Source organism: Erigeron canadensis, chromosome 5 (genome assembly GCF_010389155.1).
Source record: "Erigeron canadensis isolate Cc75 chromosome 5, C_canadensis_v1, whole genome shotgun sequence".
NCBI classification, from domain to species: Eukaryota; Viridiplantae; Streptophyta; class Magnoliopsida; order Asterales; family Asteraceae; genus Erigeron; species Erigeron canadensis.
This window is the reverse complement of record NC_057765.1, coordinates 12,798,371-12,821,518: the sequence shown is the minus strand read 5'-3', so window position 1 is coordinate 12,821,518 and position 23,148 is coordinate 12,798,371. Positions and strand designations below refer to the sequence as shown.

General features: G+C 34.9%; 1 protein-coding gene across 2 annotated transcripts; it reads left to right on the top strand.

Annotated features, from left to right (window-relative positions):
• Positions 1 to 3,519: 3,519 nt before the first annotated feature.
• Positions 3,520 to 16,629, top strand: LOC122599865 (zinc finger CCCH domain-containing protein 5). Of its 2 annotated transcripts, XM_043772461.1 has the most exons (10): positions 3,520 to 3,880; positions 9,656 to 9,817; positions 9,911 to 10,045; positions 10,484 to 10,642; positions 12,811 to 12,903; positions 13,643 to 13,759; positions 14,212 to 14,286; positions 14,769 to 14,974; positions 15,677 to 16,343; positions 16,426 to 16,629. In XM_043772461.1, the coding sequence occupies exons 1-10, from the start codon at positions 3,554 to 3,556 to the stop codon at positions 16,513 to 16,515; spliced, it is 2,031 nt and encodes a 676-aa protein (XP_043628396.1). In that variant the 5' UTR covers positions 3,520 to 3,553; the 3' UTR covers positions 16,516 to 16,629. The 2 variants fall into 2 exon arrangements, with proteins under 2 accessions (XP_043628396.1, XP_043628395.1); XM_043772460.1 differs by having other exon boundaries at positions 3,527 to 3,880; positions 15,677 to 16,629.
• The last annotated feature ends 6,519 nt before the right edge of the window (positions 16,630 to 23,148 follow it).

The following is a 23,148-nucleotide window of genomic DNA, read 5'->3' as shown; positions in this document are numbered from 1 at the left end:
GTCAAGAAGAGGCTTTCATGTTCAAATCTAAAGAGCCAAGATCAAGTTTCCGCAATGCTTATACTCTGAGAAGTTCAAGACTTAAAGATACATCTTTAAAGAAAAGTGTGAAGATTAAAGACGTAAAGCCAAATTTGATGGAAGATCTTGAAGACAATGAGAAAGCTTCGAAGACCTTCATCAACAAATTCGTATTTAAAGATGTTGTCATGCATGTATTATATTTCAACACCAAGGGGAAGAATGTTAGAGATAAAAAATGGTGTTAAAATGTAAGTATTTTAGATGTGGAAGGGGCATTAGTGAAACTTAGCTTTAAGGTATATATAGCCTCCTTCCATATGAGATTTGTAAGCCTTTCACCATTTTCTTAATTAATTCCAATCATGCCACTCCAATTCTCTCTCAATCTTCATCCCCAACCTCCAAACACACACAAACACCTTTTCACACACTAACACTATTTTTGCATAAATCGAGCTCAAATTTCTATTCTACAACTAATGTACAATCGAATTTTTTTGTTTATAATATATTCTCAAGTTGCAACAAGTTTCATGTTTGTTTCTGATAACAAGTTTGCAGACTACTTTTATTCATATTATTATTTTTTGCTATACATTTATATATTTATGCATACAAAATTGTGAAAGATGAAATAAAAAATAGGATTTATAGTATGAGAGAAAAGAAAGAATGTTATGATCAACTAGGCTAGTATTTGTCAGGTAAAAAAATTAGCATTTTTGAAAAAACCATTCATGTTTCATACAAATCGGTACTCAATTTGGTTTCTCTGGTACCGAACCAATTAGTACCGAAACCGAAAATAACCAAAACTAAAAACCAATACCGAAACGAAATTCCCATCGATACCTATTTTTGGTACCGGTTCGGTTTCGGTATTTCGGTAATTTTGCTTATCCCTATATGCTTAGGTAATCCATTCTCCAATATTGCATCGAGCGCTCCCGAAAGGAGAAACAAACAATTTGACTCGAAAGATTTTGGGGTAGGTTTTAATTTCATAATTATCATATTAACCTCAAATTTTTACATATCATTTTCATTTATAATTTTTTCATCATACTTAGTATAGTCAAATATTCAGTTTAGAATACATGCCAATCATAACCAATCACATTCTCTATACCTCGTATGGTCTTTCACATAACACCAATACAATCATTTTTATACCAAGAGTCTCATGCTATACAACTTTATACTAACACATAGCATGTGCACCCAAACAGTATACTAACAATTTAAATCATGTTACTTCACAACTGATTCTCATTGTCATACCTCGTATTGTCTTTCTACACGATGGTGACGCCATGGGTCTCACTACTCAGAATGATCTTATACCAATTCTAACAATGTCACGGGTCTCAGTACCCAATGGTCTTACACCAATACTAACGATACCACGGGTCTCACTACCAAATGGTTTTACACCATCACTAATAGCACAACAACATTCATTCACATTCACCATACAATTATCATACCTTCTTTACAATCATCAAACGACATATTAAATTTATAAACCAACTTTAAATTTCAATTCTTACCATTTAATAAACCAGATAGCATGCAAAGCTTGTATCCTATCACGCTTACAAATCAACAAGCAAATAACTAAACTAAGTCACATTGACATGCAAGGTCTCCAAGCTATGGTTTCATACTAGCATACTTCCATATTTAACGGGTTTGACTTGAGCTATTATAATATGTGATGATAATAATGTTGTAGTCATTATTATGACTACATATTATAATACGCCTCAAGTGAAATTCGCTAAATACTTTCATATGTCACTACAAACCAAACTATACACATAAGGCCAAGTCACGTATATGGTTTAAGTCTAGTTATCCTTGTAATCATAAAATACCTAAATCCTTTTAACCACGGCTCTGATATTAGTTGAAACGACTCGAACAAATTTAGACCCAAAAGTATGAACATGAAAAGAAAAGAAACACAATTTAGTTAAATTTTACTTAGAAAAATACGACCATTTTTCGTCAAAATTCAATACTATCAAATTTGAAAAATGACAATTGGAACCTTCTTAATATGTTAATATAAGTCTATTGTATGAGTTTTAGGTCACTAAAAGCTCAAACAAAGTCTTGGTAAGAATTTGTGAAAAAATACAAGAATTGAAGTACCTAATATACCCAACCCCAAACCAATGGGGGTGGTGGCCCATTGGTAAGGTCGTTGACCTTGGGAAGATCCACCTAGTTTCGAGTCTCACTTCTTACATTTGTGAGGGTAGAATTAATAGAGGTTTTTATAGAGTCCTAGTTTTTAGGCATACGTATAAGTTAATAGTACAAATAATATATAATGTCGTTAAAAAAAAACCATCTTCACTATTCATTAATATAAATATTTTTGCTTAATATACTAATGATACCTTTAATGGAGTAATTTACAACATAAATCCCTTAATCTTAAAAATAACTACCCTACTTCCTTCAACATAAATTATTTTTACACTTACCGTCATTGCCGTCCCCACCACCCGTCACCATCGCCGCCACCACTACCACGCACCACTAAGATCATTGCCGCTGCATTGCGCGAGCATATGACCCGTACATATTAAAAGAGCAACGATTTTTTATAAATCCCAATTAAGGAATTGAAGTACCTAAAATATTTATCTCATTAATTCATTAACTTAAACATCTTCATCTAATATACTTATGATTCCCATAATAAAATAATTTATAACATAAATCTCTCATTCTTTAAAATAACTACCCTACAACATCAATTAATTTTACATTATCAACATTGTCGCCCCCACCACACGTCACCGTTGCCACCACCAATGGCTACCACCACCATCACAAGTGAATACGACTGGTTAATTTAAAAAGAAAGTGTTACACTGCATTCTTGAGTTTTTATTAAAAGAAAAGAAATGGGAAGATTGGATAGCGGAGGAAAAGATAAAAGATTACATTCAAGAAAATCATTTTCGAGTTTGAAAGAAAACTAAAAGAAACCGCCTGCAACCACCCCCTTCATGGCCACCTGCAACCACCTGAACCACCACCTGCAACCGCCACCTGCAACCATCCCTTCCAACTGCAATCACCCTTCCACTTTTTTTCCATCCAAATCAGGCCAAAATGGTCAAAAAATTGCAAGCTGAATTTGAATTGAAGAAGCGAGCCTCTATCAGAGAAATGTGCTTGGAATAATAACTTGCACTCAATTGGTTAAGTTCTTTCGTTAGGCTCCGATCGAAAAGAAATCAGTGGGGCCATGCCGGTACGACTGAATATGCGTGTGGTCAGCACTGGGTGTTTCCGAGCAGCGAGGCTATTTTTGGAGGAAAAAACCCTGATTTTGCCAACCTTTCACTTTCTTTTCTTTTCTTTTCTTTTCTTTTTGTTTTGAAAAAAAAGAACTAAACAATACAAAAAGAAAAATTCCTATGTTTCCGTTTCTTTTATTTAAAAAAAAAACTCAGAGAGGTAAACGACTAAAAGCGAAATCCAAATACGAATAATCCAAGAGCGGAAGATGACAGAACCGGCGACCACCGACGAAACAGGACCACCAGTCAAAAACCGAAGAAAGGAGAAACGTAAGGCTTTGAAGAAGGAGAAGCGGAAGCAAATCAGAAAAGAATTAGCGAAGAAAGCACGCGCCGTTGAGGAAGCTCTTTCCAAGGATCCTGAAGAGCAACGCAGGATTCAATTGGAGGAACAGAAAGAGAAAGAGAGGATAGAGGCTGATAGGCAACTCTTTGAGGACAGAGAAAGGACCTTCTTACTTCTTCTTCAACAACAGCAGCAGCTTCTCAATAATACTAGCAATAACAATGTTACTGTTGATACAGATCTCATGGTATGTTCCGTTATTATCATTGAAATTGAACCTCTCTCTATATATAATTTCTTCCAAGCTCGGGCAGCATATATCATTTTGAATATATAGATAGGGAAAAGTTAAATTAGGGACTCCTTATTTTGGGGACGGTTAGGGACTCCTTCTACCTCCTTCTCCGGCCACCACCACCATCATCTCTGACCACCACCAGATCATCTCCGACCACCACCATGATCCTCCGGCGATGACGACCATCTCCGACGAGACTTACACATGTGTAAGTAACATACACATGCTTTAAGTACAATTTTTTTTAGGTAGATCACCCATCACCGGTCACCCTTATGACCTATCACCCTCTATGACCTATCACCCTATGACCTATCACCCTCAATCACCTATCACCCCCACCAGCTTTGGTTTATGAATATCCTTAAGAGCGAAGCCCGCTCTGAATCATAATTTTTATTCAACTTACACATGTGTAAGTTGTGTGTAAGTCTCGCCGGAGATGAATATGGCCGGAGATGTCGCCGGAGATGATGAGTGGTGATTAGATCCGATAAAAATGGACTTTCTAGATCGAGTCCCCAACAGTCCCTAAAATAAGGAGTCCCTAATTTAACCCACCCCTAGATATATATATATATATACATATATAGAGACACACACACATATATATAAAGGGCTTAACATGGCTACTCCCACCCATAGCTAATTGGCTACACTTTTGGGTTTAAAAGATAAATTTTTATTTAAAAACCACTACTCTTGTTTTTATGATTATATCTATCGGCTGACTTTTTTTACCCGAGTTTCTACATGTTAACACAATAAACAACAATTAGTAATACTATTTTTTTTAGCCTTTCATCACATAATCACAATTGGAACAACATCTAAATAACTTTCACAATACAATAATAACTAATTCATTGAAAAACAATTATTTATGATTCTTATAACAACCTGAAAAAAAACTGCATCACAGCTAAATAACAGATTCCAAATAAGGTTACAAGACCATTAATTCAACCAAACAACAGTCACTAAGAATGGTTAAGTTTCTTTAGATTGCCTCTGCCGCCAACCGCTTCTTTGTTTTGTGACATTGCCATCTGAGCACCAGAAAGTAATCATAGTTAGAACATGAAATAAATGAAAAAAAAATATACATGACAAAACATGCAGGCTTATAACATACAAGTACGCACCTTTCTTTGTTGACACCCGGTCATGTAATGACCCTTTCCTCCGCACCGGGTTCATGGCTACTTCTATGCTCGACTTTATTCTTGTTGAAACCTTTGGACGTCCTTTGGTCTTGGCACGAATTGTGGGATCAGAAACTCGAGTTTCTTGTGAAACGTTTTCTTGTATTTGAAATGGCATAGTCGAACTACCATTTGTATTCATCTCAACGGTATAACTCTTTCTTAGACTTTGCTCTTTCAAAATACCATCCAGACAAGTTTCAAGCTTCTGAATTTCAATGAGTGAATCACGTCCATCCTCAAGCACTTTGTTAACTTTTGATCTTATAGGCCATATCGCTAACTAACTTTTTCGGTATCATCATTATGAGCCAAAGGGACTTTTTCACTATTACCAACCTTATGTGTTGCTTGCATCGTCCACCTTGGTAATATATAGTGCTCAGGGATGGATGTTACTAACTTCCTCTTCATGATGTACAAAATATGCTTGCACAATATTCCGTAAGTTTCAAACTTTGCACACGAACAAGCAGCAAAAACATCAGGAGTTAACGAAACTCGACCATTTTCCAACCTTCTTTGTTCCCTTTTAAATGTCCAACATGATACTTCACCCAATCAGAATCTTTGCTTACTTTTTCATGGTCACAATAAGAGGTAGCCTTACATTCTTTCTCAAGGTTGTAAATAACGCTCGGCGGTCACTCGGCGGTCGACCACCTTTAAGGTTAAATCTCATTTCGCGGAGTTATAACGGTGTTATAACGGAGACTATAAAATATAAAGGAATTTATATAAAAACATATATATGTTAGCAATATCCTAACAAAATTAGTCAAAAAAATGTCTTTTGACCGTTAAGCTCCGTTAAATCCGTTATTTGATCGTTAAATTCCATTATTTGACCGTTAAATCCCGTTATAAAAGCCGTTAAGACCGTTAAATCCGTTATAACAGCCGTTAAATCCTCAGACCTTTAAATTTACCCTCTAACCCCCTTAACGTAACGCTGAACCTCCGTTACCGTTATAACGGCCGTTAAGGCCGTTATTTACAACACTGTTCTTTCTTAAAGATCTCATATATGTCCCGTGTGTAACACTTGTCTGCCATTGCTTCAATTGGATGATCCGTATCTAATGTAGGTTTTGAATTTAAAGTTCTAAAATCTTGGTCTTCTTCTGCCTCTCTTTGTGAAACTACACCTCTATCATACTGAAGTACAAAATCATTTAACATGGTTTTGGAGTTCACATAAGCATCAAAAAAAGAATGCATGCTTTCGCATCGACCATTAGTTGTCATGCCAGCAAAAAATGTATCTTTCAAATAAACTTTTACCCAATAATGTCGCAAATCATACATGTTTGCTAGCCAACTACCCTCCTCTATTTGATATTTCTCCTTTATATCACTCTATTTTGATTCAAAATCATCTAACACTTTGACATTTGACCCACTGATTATAGGTATTGGATGAGTCTCATGCATACATTTCAAGAATTGCTTAAACAACCATGTAAACGTAATCTCACTTTCATTTTCCAACAACGCAGCTCCAAACAATATAGATTGACCATGATGATTAACTCCAACAAATGGTGCAAAAGGCAAACTAAACTTGTCGGTCTTGTAAGTCGTATCAAAAACAACGTCACCAAAGTTACAATATGAAGACCTAGATCTCCCATCAGCCCAAAATATGCTTCTTAGTGTCCCATTGTTACCCAACTCTATGTCAAAGTAAAAATCCTGATCTTGTTTAGCCTTTTCTTTAAAATGCATGATAATTCCATAACACTCTTTACCCAAATTAAATTTCTTTTTGTTGTTGAAAATATTAGAACATTGAACACGCTTAAGTTTATTCTCTTCGTTACCTCTAAATGCGTTGATTATTTTAGTTATTTCGGAAGCTCTTAGACCCCCATTGGATAACAAAGTTACAGTGTCGGTGAAAAATACTATGTGACCTTTGTTTAAGTACGTGTGATGGAGGATCAAGAGGATGATTATGTATATCATAAAACTTGTCTACGACCCATTCTCCTTGTTTTATGAGAGATACTCTTATCATGGCTTTACACCCCGTTCTTGTGATACAACGACGTACTACATCATCTCGTAACCTCCTTTTATCTTTCATATCTTTAAACCCTTCTTTATTACACACAAATATCTTTTTGTAAGTTTCGTTCGTACCTTTGTGTTTAACATCTTTATCTTTTCGAATACCAAAACCCTTTGATAAAGCATATTCATTATAGAAAGTATATGCCGCATCTAAATTATCAAACATTTTGCCAATTACAGAATACCTTATTAGCTGATCATCTGCTTCCCCTATTTCTTCTTCGTCATTAATCAGTTAACCATTACGATCGATATCGTCTATCAACGACGAATGATCATCTAAATTATCAAACATTTTGCCAATTACAGAATACCTTATTGGCTGATCATCTGCTTCCCCTATTTCTTCTTCGTCATTAATCAGTTAACCATTACGATCGATATCGTCTATCAACGACGAATGATCGCCATGAGTATCTATCGATTCTTATCAAAGTAAAAAAAATGATATTATGGTGAGATACCTAATTGAAAAATGACATAATTATCGATTTAAACATAACTAGTATCATTTAAACAGAATTAACAATTCTTAGCGAAGTTTTTAACAAACCTAGTAGAACATGCTCTTTGATGATTGACTCGTCTATTGAAGAACTCATATCGAAGGTTGACTTTAGATGGAGTAAAATTGGTTTTTGATTTAGTATCACACATATATCTTTGATTTGCAGATCTTATTCTTTAGTATTTAGGAGGGTAATTTCAATTTTTTGGCGGGAATCGAGATACGATATGGCATTCTACTAATTAGGATTAAAATAAGTAACAAAACTAATTATAGTAGATATTTACGCAGACAATTGATTTAGTCGATACAGTAATAATTCTCTCTATATGTTTTGGAGTAGTTATTAGGCTGCCCCCAAGAGTAGCTAATATATCCCTATATATAAATAAATAAGTGGATATTTTCGTGACTAGTAATGTTAGTATTTACAAGTCATATGCTATGTAGTCAATTTCGGTGGTATGCCAATGGTGTACCGGTGGTATTTCGGTTTTCGATCCTCCACCGGAATACCCATATAGATTTTTGTCCCAAATTTCGGTACCGAGATTTTTGGTGAAATTTACCGAAATCTCACCGAAACCGGTCCAAACTTCGGTGGTGGTACACCAGTTTTCAGGGTTTTATTTTTATTTTTTTGTTATATTATGTCTAAACTAACAAACAACATGAGAAACACTAAATTTTTCAAGTAGTAACACTACTTGATATTTAGATTGAGTATTAACTTAATATAATTGCTATTTGTGTGTGTAATTGCAATCTTTTTGGTATATATATAATTATATATAATATTTTTCATAATATTAAGATCACCGAAATACCATCGAAATACCACTGAAATAACTGATATTTCAAATACCAGTCTTTGACCGAAACACCGAAATTTTGGTCCTTAACTACTTAAGTCATATGCCCGCGCAATGCAGCAAGACGATGACGGGTGGTAGGGGAGGCAATGGTGGTGAATGTGAAACTAATTGATGTTAAAGTAGGTAGTGTGGTTATTCTAAGGATTGAGAGATTTATGTTGTAAATTGTTTCATTAAGGGTGGAGATGTTTAAATTAATGAATAAAGAAGAGGGGTATTTTAGTTACTTCAATTCCTTAATTGAGATTTTAAAACAAGGGTTGTTGCTTTATTATGTACTAGTCATTTGCCCGCGCAATGCAGCTGTGCGGTGGTGGTGATGGCGGCGAAGATAGGTGTGGTGATGGCAGCGATGACAAGTGGTGGTGGTGGCGGCTACGGGTGGCGGCGGCGGCGATAGTGGCGTGTTATTAATATAAATTTAATTTATATAAAGGAAGATATGGTAGTTATTTTAAGGGTTGAAGGATGTATGTTGTAATTAATTTTATAAAAGAGATTATAGGTATATTATGTGGAGATATTTAAATTAGTGAATGAAGGAGATGGGTAATTTGGGTAGATCAAGTTCTTTTTTGAAAAAATAGGAGTGCCAAAATGCTGTATAAGATGGTTAATTTGGGTAGTTAATTTATCAATTAAGATTAAGATGTTATAGATTATTGATATAGATATAGATTATAGTAGATATAGATAGGCCACTCAATCAATCAATGAATGTTACCAGCTAAATAAATGTGAACGTGAATACATAGTATGAAGCCTGAGGAGTTATCATATATGGGAGTTATTGTAGATATCTTTCTGCCTATCAGCTTGGGGTGTTCTAAATCAACATTTCAACATGGCTTAGCATAATATGTTAGTTTTGCTCGCAAGGTCCATATCCCAATACAAACTTGGTCTTTTGTGTCTGGTGCAACTGTGGAAACTTGTTTTTGCTTACAGCTGATGTGATTCATCTAAATTGTGCACAATAGTATAAAGTAATACACATGTGCACCACAGTTCTATATAATTGCAGTAAATAACTTGTCGATTTCCAAAACAATATTTTTAGGAAGGACCCGACAAAGGTTCAAATGAACAACAAGATGATAATGATGAATATGAGTATGTAGAGGATGGGCCTCCGGAAATCATTTGGCAAGGAAATGAGATCATAGTTAAAAAAAATAAAGTCAGGGTGAAAAAGAAAATCAATCAAGACCTGGAAAAAGAGGTACAACACTTGATTTTTATTAAGTTATCTTTTTATATTTAATAATGCAGCGCTCCATTATATGATCTATGATCTTTCATTTTGAATATGCAGGATCCGAACAGACCTACATCAAATCCTCTTCCTCCACAATCCGAAGCCTATGCTGCTCACAGAAATGCACCGACGACAGTGGCAGAGTTGCTGGATACTGTTGCCCAGCAGGTCCCAAACTTTGGAACAGAACAGGTTGGTCTGTGTTAGCCTCTTTCTGTTACTGTCTTCTAGAGGTTGCAATATGTGGCGGGTTGGGTACCTATAATTTTTTATTGTCAGTTTTTAGTATGGGTCAAACATGCTGGGTCTGTATGGTTTGAACTGCAAACACTTTTTTATCCATATGTTACTTTTTGATATGAATAGTTAGTGCAACAAAATATGATTATTAAAGGATTAAATATTATTAAAGGATTAAATACACCATGGGCTTTCAAGGCATTTGACTAGTCTCCCTTTTAGCTAAAGACTACATATTTGTCATTATTTAACGCTAACTCACTTGAACTTCAAAACAACAACTATCCAATTTGACTCATTCATATTTAATGCAGCGAAAGTGCCACCTCTACTTTCGTCTTTGCCATAATCAACCAGTTTCGTATGAGATTCTGTTTCCTAATTTTGCAGGATAAAGATCATTGCCCTTTTCACTTAAAAACTGGAGCTTGTCGATTTGGTTTGCGTTGCAATAGGGTTCATTACTACCCTGATAAGTCTACCACCTTGCTTATGAAGAATATGTTCAATGGACCTGGTCTTGCCTGGGAACAAGATGAGGGACTTGAGGTCTGTTGTTGGCTTCAGGCTGTACTTTTAGTATCCTAATGACCTCTAATGAACATCTTAATAGTTTTATCAAGTTGGGGTTGTCTTTGCCATTGACCAATTAAACTAACATGCCAGTAGTGATTGTGGGGAAAAATGTTTAAGCTGCCATGTCGTAAACTTATTCATTATTCATTTGCTGATACACGAATAAAATGTTTAGTAGTGATTGCATATAAAAAATCTATTAGAATAACCTTACAGAAAGCTATATTTTATATAACCTTACGTTTTGCCCTTTGTATCTATAGTTTACTAGAACAACCTTACAGTAAGTTGTATAACCATAATGAAAGCTCACTTTTTGTTCTTTCTATCAAGATCTATTAGAACAAGTACAACCTTACAGAAAGTTGTATCATCATTAAACTGAAAGCTCACGTTATATAATTTTACTTATTGTTTATTAGTCTTTCTCTGTACATGCAAATTTAAGTCGTTTTAACTACTTGTGCAAATTTGCATGTAAGTTCCATTGTTTAGTGGAATCCATGATTTTCTTTTGTTTGCCCTTGACATTATTAAATCAGAGTATGTCCCGAGATCAACAATGGAAGTCCATGGTTTTGGCTCTCTGAGGATTGGAGTTGAAAGTTATTAGCAATTTGTATCCTACTTCTCTAACCTTATTATATCTTAATGTATTTTCCCTGGTAATGTGTTGATTTTAATGTTACGTTATTTTACAAATAATTGTTTATATAAACTTCTAAGATGCTGACTAATAGTAGTCTTGGTATAACAAACGCTTGTTCTTTTGTAATAATTGACATAGGAGAGGGGTTTGTGACCCTGGTTTTGGAATAATTATATTGGTTTATTTGTTAGACAATATCCATTTCATCTTTTAGGTACCTAGAGATGATTCACTTTGGGTCACTGAAAGCCTATTTGGTTATCTATACTCTTGGGTTCTAGTACCTTAACTACTTTCAGAGCCAGACTTTTCATGAAACACAAAATGGGTGAGTCACTACAAAATTTTGTTAAAGACATTAATATCGCCACTTACAGATGCAGTTATTATGAGGGTCAATTTGTAGAAGAACAACAATCCATTGGAGACTGACTCATGTCACCTGATCTATATGTAAAACTACTTATATATAAGCTGATGATAACATTAGATTTTAGTGTCAGATTGGTCATGCAGTCACAGTATATACTATGAGTAGCTATTTTAGATTTTACTGCAACTCTAATCAGTTGCCTTCTTATATCAGATCATTTTTTGTTTTAGCAGATGTAGCCTTTAAGTTGTTTCTAGGTAAGCTGTTTTTATTTTGCTCATTCAATATTTTTTTCTAAAAACAGTTACTTAATTTGACACTGACATTTTAGAAAGATAGCTTACAACTGGTAAGATCTAGTATGATTAATCTTAACTGATAATCGGCACATTTGTATTCTGGATTTCTGGGAAATTCTTACGATCTATTCTTAGAGGTCGAGCTGATCTACCAGTTGTTTGAGTGTATGTGCAGAAGCTGTAGAGACATATGCGAGACTGTGTGTGTGTGTGTGTGTATGTTATATATATATGTATATGTATACACGCATCTAAATATATATCATCATGGGCACACATACATGCTTTTTACCCTGTATGTGTATGTCTATGTGTGTGCCCCATCCACCATCACAGACATATATCTACACTAACTTACTATAGATTGCTGTCATCAGTTCCTGATGTTAGTTATCCCTGTTCTCTAGTATTGTCAACCATTAACAATCTTTTCTGTCGTTTTCCTTCGAATCTTGTTTTGTTTTAATCTTATCAAGTTAAGAAAATCTGTTCTTAAACATTTTATACTTAATGGTGATGTACTGATGTGTATTTAATCGTACATTTGATCAAGGCATACTTATTATATAGGTACAATACTCATTAAAGTGACTCGAACAACATAAAATCCAGAGTGTTGATACAGGTCATAATATAATAATTACGTTATTGTGTTACAAGGGGACGTCTTGTGTTGTTCTTGGTTCCTATCCTTTTTTTAAGGTTTCCTATAGCGTTTTCTTAGTTAGTCATAGTTTATATACCAACCAGATCAACATGAGTTATTTCTGTTATCTTTTCGCCATCTACTACTGTGAATAATTGACTATGGATTTTACAGTTTACAGACGAGGAGATCGAGCGTAGTTATGAAGACTTCTATGAGGATGTGCATACAGAATTTTTAAAGTTTGGGGAAATTGTTAATTTTAAGGTCAGACTGGATAAACTATCCATTGCATTCTCTCTGCAACAAACTGAGTCATCTTAAATTTTTTTTTTTTTTTTCTTTTGCTGTGATTTTACAAAGAGTAGTGGACTGGAGCTATATTTATTCACACACACTTATATATTATTATCATATTTTATGTATAATAGGTTGAATGAATATATAAAAATTAAGCTTAGGTTGAATAGGTCATACTGGCTGAAAGTTGCCCAAAGTGTACTAGTAACTTTAAAACATTCTATTTCAATTAATAAACATTTTCTTCTCATTGGAATAAATGAATTTATGTAATCATATTTGACACACTTATATCGGGTAAACGGAGGATGTTTTCCTTATTCAGTTTACCTTGGGAGGGAGAGTATTTGACTCAAATATCTGGTCTAGCCGGGGTATTTTCTAGTGAGTGTTTCCGAACCCATTTTCTGTCCACCATTAAGATGCTTAGTAGGGAGGTTCAAAAATGAGACCTCTCAATAGGACTAAGACACCTGACCACTAGGCCACTTTGGTGATGGTTATATGACACTTATAACTTATCTAAACGAATTAATATTTTGGACAGTGTATTGCGTTTGCCCAACCTGTACCCAAATTTACATGTGTTGACTTGAAGCTACGTACCAGACTTTAGAGACATTAAATAATATAACATAACTAGACATTTTGCTGTAAACTTTTTTCGTTTGTCATGGCTGATATGAATAATATTATTTGTTTTCAGGTTTGCAGAAATGGTTCTTTTCACTTGCGAGGAAATGTATATGTCCACTATAAATCGTTGGATTCAGCTGTGATGGCTTACAATTCTGTACATTGTCGTTTTTTTGCTGGAAAACAGGTGGATCAGCTTTCTTTCGGTTCAAATGCATCTGTCAGAATTCTTTCATATCTGTTTAGCCCAATATATATAATCAACATATACTCTTGGCATATAGCAGTGTTCAATTTCATTTTGACCTATTAATATGTTTAATACTTGTCGTCCCATGTTTGTTTCTTCTTTCCAACAGAATATATATACAGAACACAAAATGGAATACAAAATTATACGAATGGCCTAAATAAAGGAGCTCTTAACTCTCATGATAGATTATAGTATATCATGTCCAAATGTTGATTGTATCAGACCGGTGGTTAATGAAGAGTATTAATGAAAAAGTAGATTAACTCAATATGACCCACTGTATCTTTATTCTTGGAGTTTGTGAGTTTTAGGGATCGATATCATTGATATGTTAACAACTGCTTACTTGATTGGGATTTAATCTTCACTTGGATTGCTAATTCTAGGTTAAATGCGATTTCGTTAGCTTAACCAGATGGAAGGTTGCCATATGTGGGGAGTACATGAAATCAAGGCTAAAGGTACCAACAATCTCTCGAATTGAGTCCCATGAGTGTGTTGATGTGTCATTGGTTTGTTCAATTTATGTGGTAAATGTTACAGCTGAATGTTAGTGCCTAGAATAGTTGGCAGTTTTATAATTGGGCCAATTTCAGTTATGTTTTACTTCTAATCTGCTAAAATGACAAGTACAAAGAAAGTAATTATGGAAACGGGTCAAATGAGTCAAGGTTTTGCCCAAAGTGTATACTTAATGCATACAAACTGCTAAATAGTTTTATCTAACGATCAATTTAATACTGGAATGATGTAGTTATTATTATTACATATAACATCCCATTTACTAATAAAAAAGAGCTGGAACATTGATTCGTGCAAATGGAATTTGTGCAAATAACTGTTCACTGCCCATTTTGCAATCTCTACACTGATTAGTGTTTATGTTTGCTAGCCTAACTTGTAATTGTTTTTTGGATGATGATTCGTTGCTACCTTATACCAGACGTGTTCCAGAGGGTCTGCCTGCAACTTTCTACACTGTTTCAGCAACCCCGGTGGAGACTATGAATGGGCTGATTGTGATAAACCACCCCCAAGATATTGGGTGAAGAAAATGACAGCTTTGTTTGGTTATTCAGATGAGATAGACAAACAGAGTCCAAAGGACCAGGAACATTCCAACAGGATATTTGCATCAGATAGAGACAGGTTTGCTTCACATAAACGACACTGATAGAGATCTTTCTTGATAATTACAACTTTAGGCACCAGGTATCATATTTAGGAAACTGTATTTTGTCGGAGGTCTCTTACATCTTCAGTATCAATGAAACTGTTGACAATCACAATTGTCTAATGCACTAGCTAAAAGCATATCTGGTGCAAAGAATCCTGAAAAGTTAATGCTTCACCTATGAATCTATGATAGATCACTTAATGCTATGATGGATTCTTATAAGCACATGGTCTCATGTCTTGAATTTCCCAGTTCTTATTTTATGAATTATAAGTGACATTAAGCAGCCAGATCAAATAGGTAAGAAGAAAACTTGCATAAACGTAAAAATGTTAAAAGTTTTCAGGAGTTATATGTTTAATGTTTTCAACCTGATAAAGTGATTTAGTAAGATGACTAAGTTATCATTGTGATAATATATTTTTTTTCTTAAGATTTTTAGCAATAAGTCATTTATAAACTGTCGTACAAAAAGTTTTTGGATGAAGCATGGCTGCAGCATCTTGTTACATTCACAGATAATGACTTACCCATTTTGAAATGTTACACAATCTGCCAAACCTGCTAGTATAGCTTTGCAATTATTATTTACAGTATGTCTGTATATTGTTTGTAGAGTGGGTGGATGGATTGAACTTCGTTTCATTTCTTCTTTTTGTGTGTATCTTGTGCAGTTATCACTACAGAAGGCACCGGTCTATTGAAACAACTCAACACAGTGGAAGTTGCAATAGAAGCCACCATGAGGAGAAACATGTGCATCACCATGAGCAAAATCATGCACGAACAAGCAAACATCGTGAACGTGATGTTAGAAAATATCAAGAAGATACAAAGTATAAAAATGATACTGATTCTGATGGACAGCAGTTGGATAGGTTTACAGACTGGAGAGATCGTTACAGCTCAGAAAATCGTCCTAGTCACAATAGGAAAGGGAGTAAATCTGGATATTATTGTACAAAAAGCAGAACTCATGATAGTTCTGATGAAGATTTGTATGCCAAAAAAAGGTCACGACACAAGGTCTTGGGATCATCTAATGTTAAAGTATCAGGTGACACAAAACACGAAGCTACTGAATCCAAGTTACGAAGACATGACCGACACAAGACCAATTCCTCTATGTATCATCGAAGATCAAGACGTAATCATGATGAGGTGGACCATGAAGAATCTGAGGATGAACCAGTTGCTAAAAAGCAGAACAAACACAACAGCAAATCTGCTAAAGACAGGAGCTGGTCACGAGATAATGAGGATCTCTTGGACAAAAGTTACTTAAATGATCGTTGGGAGCCCGACAGATCTCCCAATGAACATGATAAACATAACAAGAAGGTCGATGATAGGAGATTAACTTGTGAAACACGTTTCCCTAGTGTGGTAGAAGAACTAAAAGTTGTTGTTGGTGATCGTGCAGATAATCATGGAGGAGAAAACCGGCAAAGTTATGCTCATGATGGTAGAAAGAGGGAGAAGAGGAAGAGAATTTGATTGTAATTTTTGTTGAATGTACATTTTTAATTTGAGATTTTTTTTAAACTAAGAATGTTTGATTGTTAATTTAGTTTTTAAAATGCTTTTCTTTTAAATTTGACTTCAATTGCATTAGTCAAACTTGACATGAGCGTATTTGTTATACACTTTTCTTTTTCCATGATATCAGAAATGGTCTTAAGGTCAGCAATCTTGCGAAGATGCTCTCCAAGGATATTGTCAGCCTTATAATCACTGGCACGGACCACCCAACCATAAATACCATCTTTTGGATCATTATCTGAATTCCAATCCTTTTTACCATGCTGATCAGCCTCGTAAGCCTTTTCAAATAACATGGCATTGGCAAACCCCGTCCAATCTTCTCTAAAGTCAACCACTGCCATTCCTGAATGACCACGAAGATTCCACAAAGCATGCACCCGCTTTGGATTAAATTTTTGTCAAATAATCCTTCAGACTTAAACTGCTTTGCCAAACATACTGTGTGTGTATCAATCTAAATGTTAAGTTGACAACAATTCCTTTCCACGGCCATACAAATACGTTTATGACCAATCATTGTAGCATGTTTGTTTATGCCAAAATACCTGGATGCATCAATAAACCCAGGTTCAGTGGGGTAAATGCATTAAAAAAGGACAAAGTTTAGCGTGTGGTACTGCTACAGTTGGTGGCGAATTCGCTTTGGGGAATAAACGTATTAGTAACTTATATTCCAGGGAATAACAAGATTTACATTTACCTTTTTCTATGGTTAACAGGCTTCACAAAGATGGCTGAGGATTATATGGAAATAAGTTCTGGAGACGAAAGGGATGCAGGCGATGTTGAAATAGAGAATTCGTATGAAGAGCTCAAAGGTGGAAAACACAATGTCAAGTTACCGAATGAAGCTTTCACTTGCCCATACTGTCCTAATAAGAAAAAAATATGATTATCAGTACAAGGACTTGTGGCAGCATGCTACAATGATTGGGAAAACTAACTCAGAAAAACGAAGTAAGAAACACAAGGCTAGTCATCTAGCACTAGCTAAGTATCTTGAAAAAGATATAGCAAAAGTTTCTAGCCCATCACAACCTAAAGACGACGTTGATCACCTTGCAGACCATGATGGTGATGAGATATTTGTATGGCCGTGGAAAGGAATTGTTGTCAACTTACCATGTAGATTGATACACGGACAGTATGTTTGGCAAAGCAGTTTAAGTCTGAAGGATGATTTGACAAAAAGAGGCTTTAATCCAAAGCGGGTGCAAGCTTTGTGGAATTTTCGTGGTCATTCAGGAATGGCAGTGGTTGACTTTAGAGAAGATTGGATGGGGTTTTGCCAATGCCATGTTATTTGAGAAGGCTTACGAGGCTGATCAGCATGGCAAAAAGGATTGGAATTCAGATAATGATCCAAAAGATGGTATTTATGGTTGGGTGGCCCGTGCCAGTGATTATAAGGCTGACAATATCCTTGGAGAGCATCTTCGCAAGGTCTGACCTTAAGACCATTTCTGATATCATGGAAAAAGAAAAGCGTATAACAAATACGCTCATGGCTTATCTCAAGCGAACATGCAAGGATCCAAAATAAGATGAATGAGTAAAACTAATATGGGATGTATTTCACCGAGACATCTCAGTATCTCACCTTGTTTTGATGGTATAGGACTATACGTATATCTGCTATCTCAAACCCATTTGTTTCAACACCCCTGCAGTATAATTTGTTAGTAATAATTGGTTGTTTCTAATTTTCTATCATTCTATGTTTCCTTCCAATTCTCAAACCATTATTTTGTTCAAGAATTAATATTCCAATTTTAAACTGACTGTATGTTAGAATCACGGGGATGGATTTGAATTTGTTTTATATTGTATATATGTTTGTTACTTTTATCAAAACAGAAGGCATCATCCGTTTATTCAAACATATCAACACCATGGAAGGTGCTCCTGTAGAACTCACGAATAGGAGAATGTCGGCAAAAAGATGATAAAAGTTACGAAGACAAGACCCTTTCTAATTTATATTAGTATTTCCTTATATAGAACCCATTAACTTCCGTAAAAAACTTTAAGGTGTTTAATTTAGCTATAAAATTCTTTGAAATTGAAGGTATAAGCTTTTCATTTACTTTAATGTTACGGGGCCGTTAGGCATCTAAGTTGGGTGAAAACTTCTCACATAGCTTTTATTAAAACATAAAAAGCATGAGGCCAAACATTTATTCTAAATATTAAAAAAATTGTATGTGAGAGGTTTTTCAACCAAGTTAAGTACATAACAGCCGCATACTTACTTTTCTCTAATATTATAGGACTGTAGTTAGGAAATTCCTAAAAGTTTATATGATATAAAATAAAAATACATCATCACTTATGTAAATTCATATTGTAATATAAAACAACATACATAGAGCCCTGATATGAAAACAGGGGAAGAAATGTGAAGTCCCTATGGTTTAACTCACGAGTATAGAATGACAAGTCAAGTATTGAACTAGAAAGGACTAGTATCACTTTAATTATAATGCAAGTAAATATATAAAGTAATACAAGACTTAAAGCAATAAATAAGTAAATAAGTAAATGGTGAGACACAATGTAATTTTCAAGTGTATTTTATTTATTGATGTTAAATAAAATACAAGATTGTTGCGGAGCCTAGATAATACAAATGTAAGTATCTAAACAATCTATGAATTACAAGTGATCTATATTTGCTAAATATCTCCTTGATCGAAATACTTAAAGTTGTGAAGTATAACTGTTTAGATCGAAAGTATTTAGGCAAATTCACCAAATTGCAAAAAGTAACTTGGACGAGGGAAATGACTTGGTATTTATAGGCAAAAAGAATTAATGTGTAACATCCCGAACTTTTTAATTAACGGTTGACTTGAATCGTTAAGTCAACACCTTGTATCCTATAAGTCTCTAGGGAAATTTAATGTTTATATGTGGACAATGTGCTATATGTGTAAGGCTTCAATGTCTTAATAATGTATATATTAATGTGCTTAAGATGTCAAAGATGATTAATAAAGTTAAAAGTGTTTCCGATAGGATTGGTGAGTCGTTAAAAGTTCCCGTATGTGTTAAACGAGCAATTAGGTCAGGAAACGAGCTATAAGAAAGTACAAGGGCCTAGATGTTAAATCTTGAAACATGCTCCAGCTGATAGGAGACGTAAGTCACGTCCCATATGCCCTAAAATCAGATCCAAAACTCCTGAGAAAGTTCACACACAAACCCTAGAGCATCTCCTCAAGTTCTATGTAATTCAGAAGCAATTTGATGGAGATTTCTTCTAGTTTTTGATCCATTAATCATCCATTCAGGTAATTCATCATTGCAAGATCTTAGGGTACTGGTCTTTAATAGCTTTTATCCACCCATATCTGGTTGTGAGGGTTGGGTTGGTTTAATTGCAATCCGTTAATTGATTTCGAGTCATTCGGGTGATTAATCGGTTGTATAATGATGGTAAATGATTCAAGGATTAATTGGTGTTTTCAATGAGTGATTTTGGTCTTATTTTAAGTGTATTTGATGTTCATAAGACCTGGAGATGTGTTAAAGTCGTTGGAGATGTGTTTGGTTAGGTTTTGGGGTTGTTTTTCACGACTGGTCGTCGTAACTGCCGTTACGGTTGTGTAACTCCCGTTAGCTGGGTAATTGCGATAACACCTCCGCTGTAATTCCCGTTAGAAATTTTCATAACTCCCGTTACAAATATTTGTAACTCCTGTTAGGGACTCATTTTTGTTAACATTTTTAAACAACCATAACTTTTGAACCGTAACTCCGTTTTTGACGAATAAGCTATCCACGAAATCGTGGGAGAGTCTATTTTCCAATGGTAATATCCTTTAAAGATGAATCAAACCTAAAAGTGTTCAGATGGTTAATATAGTAAGCAAAGGTTGTTAGGTCGAAAATCGACCAAGTATGATTTGTTCAAAATAGTTGAAGTTCAGTGAAGAAAGCTTGCTCAGGATTCTGAAGACATTCAGAATAAAGCTCACTGAAGCTTCACTTCAGATTCATAATCACCCAACACTGAAGACGTTCAGACTGAAGTCAAAGACTGAAGAAGTATTTACAACACTTTTTCACTGATTACGAGGAAAGTCTTTTTGCAGCTTTAACTACCTTTACCCGGTTAATTACTTTATGCCTGGGATTGGGAAAGTTTTAGCAAATGGTTGGGAATAAAGTATGTCATGTCACATCAAAGAAACTTACATACTTTACCTTAAACAAGCATGTTATGGATTTGTCCCACAAATCCATAAATGCATCCAACCATATTTGTACGGCATATTGCCATGTCATCAAGACATGTTTGCCTATAAATATAAGACTTCTCACACTTGCTAAAATGCTTGGAACTTTGGCAATTACAACGTGTGATATTACTCTAAGTATTCTTACAAGTAATTCCTTGTCGCATAGATCATTTGTATTACTAGGGTTGTTTAGATATCTTCACAAGTGTGATTATCTTTGTTCCGCAATAACTCTTGTATTTTGTTTATAGCAATAAATAAAATACATTGAAAAATACATCTTGACTCATTGCCATAATACTTGAATATTATTAGTATTTATATAGTTTCAAGCATTTGTTCTTTATTGTTCATATCCATATCTGGATCGTGGTTCATGACTAGTCTTTATCTAGATTCGAACCACTTTCCAGTCGGGTTACTTGATATACTTGTGTTTATTGTTAACCTATTCTATATCTTGTTATATCTTGTTCTCGTTGTACATCTTGTGTAGGTGGACTCACATTTGGTATCAGAGCCTCACAGGTTTATTCATTAAGTTGTTATACCTGTTTTGATCCTACCCAAATGGTAACCCTAACCCAAATGTCAATATGAATCAAAATCCACCACCAGCACCACCACCATTACAACCCAGTGTACACGTACACTTTCCTAACAACCCTGTCCCTAAGTTCAATGGGGATAGTGACTCACTCATCAGATGGAAAGCCTGTATGCTCAAGTATATCACTGGGGTTGAAAGACACTTGACCTCTATTCTCTTAGAAGGTCCTTATATACCAATGAATGCTTCAACTATTGTTTTTAACCAAGATGGGACCCCTAGGTTAACACCCAAAGAGAAAGATCACTGGTCAGAGGAAGACCATCGATTAGCTGACCTAGACTCTAAATTGCAGAATATGATTCTCTTTGTTGTCCCAGAAAGTTTAAAACCCACTCTTGTTTTACTTGACAATTCAAAATTAATGTGGGAAGAGTTGTTAACTTAGTTTGAAGGTACAAAGAAAACCATTGTCACAAGAAAAGTTTCTTTGAATAAAAAACATGAAGCCTTCTTTGCTTTACCAAATGAAAGTCTGACAAACATGTATTTAAGATTTACAAATTTGGTTAATCAATTGAAAGCTCTTGGTGTCTCAAAGGACAAAGAAATTTTGTTGGAAAAGTTTTGTGATATTTTACCTTCTAAATAGAAAAATCTGATCATGGTGTTAAGGCAAGGTAAAACCCTTCACAGTCACACTCTGGCCTCTTTGTATGGTGCCTTCAGATACACTGAGGAGAATAAAGCTGAGAGAGCTGTGGCTGAGCAAGATGCAAAGAATCATACTTCAACCAGTTCTGCATTGGTTCATTATTCTGAACCACAAGATACTGCCCTACTGTCTTCTGAGAGTGATCAGTCTGACTCTGTGAAGAAGATGGTAGCTGAGTTAATGAAAGCTGGTATTTCTGAATATGCATCACATGAATGTGATGAGGATGATGATGATGACCTTGTTGCTATGATTGCCAAAACTTTTAATCATTTTAAATTTAAATCAAAGAGAAATGGCAAACAATTTTCTTCAAATAATACTGTCGATAAGTCCAATTTAGAATGTTCTAAATGTGGAAAGAAAGGACATTTTATGAAGGAATGCAGATCATCACAACCCTCCTCATCATACACTGTCCCTAACCATTCTATTTTACAGAAGCCTGATGATGGGTACAAAGCTAAGTACAAAAAGCTGAAAGCCCACATGGCGATGATGGCTCAGGAAGAATCCAATAAGAATAGTTGCATGGTGGCAGACACCGAAAAATGGGAGGATTCTGACGTGTCATCTGATGATGAAGAAGAAGTAAGGGTTATGTGTTTCATGGCTCGTGAAGATCATGGTCATGTTGTCAAGTCTGATGTTGAATCTGGTCGTTGGGTCGATATCATCATGAAGAAGGTTAGTACATTTGGTTTTGTGAAGGATGAAGAACAAAAATTGGATCTTTTGGTTCTTATAGAGGCCAACATAGATTATGTTGAAACTGTGCGTTCAGAGAGTATAAAAATGTTTGAAATAAATTCTTCTGAACTGAACGCCAGTCAGGCCAGATTAAAAGAACTGAAAGATGTTCACTTGGCCTTGAAAAGTTATCAATCTCTGGTTTCCAAACTGGAATTGGAAAAGGAAGAATTAAAAATTATTTTGGAAAAAGAACAGAAAATAATTAAATCTTGGATGAAATCACCTTTTCCTGAAGCTACCATTAAGAAAACTTTTGAAAATCAAAGAATCGCTTATGGCACTGGTGATCTTCATCTTGCATTCGTAATAACTGATTTGGATGCACTTCCTAAAGAAATG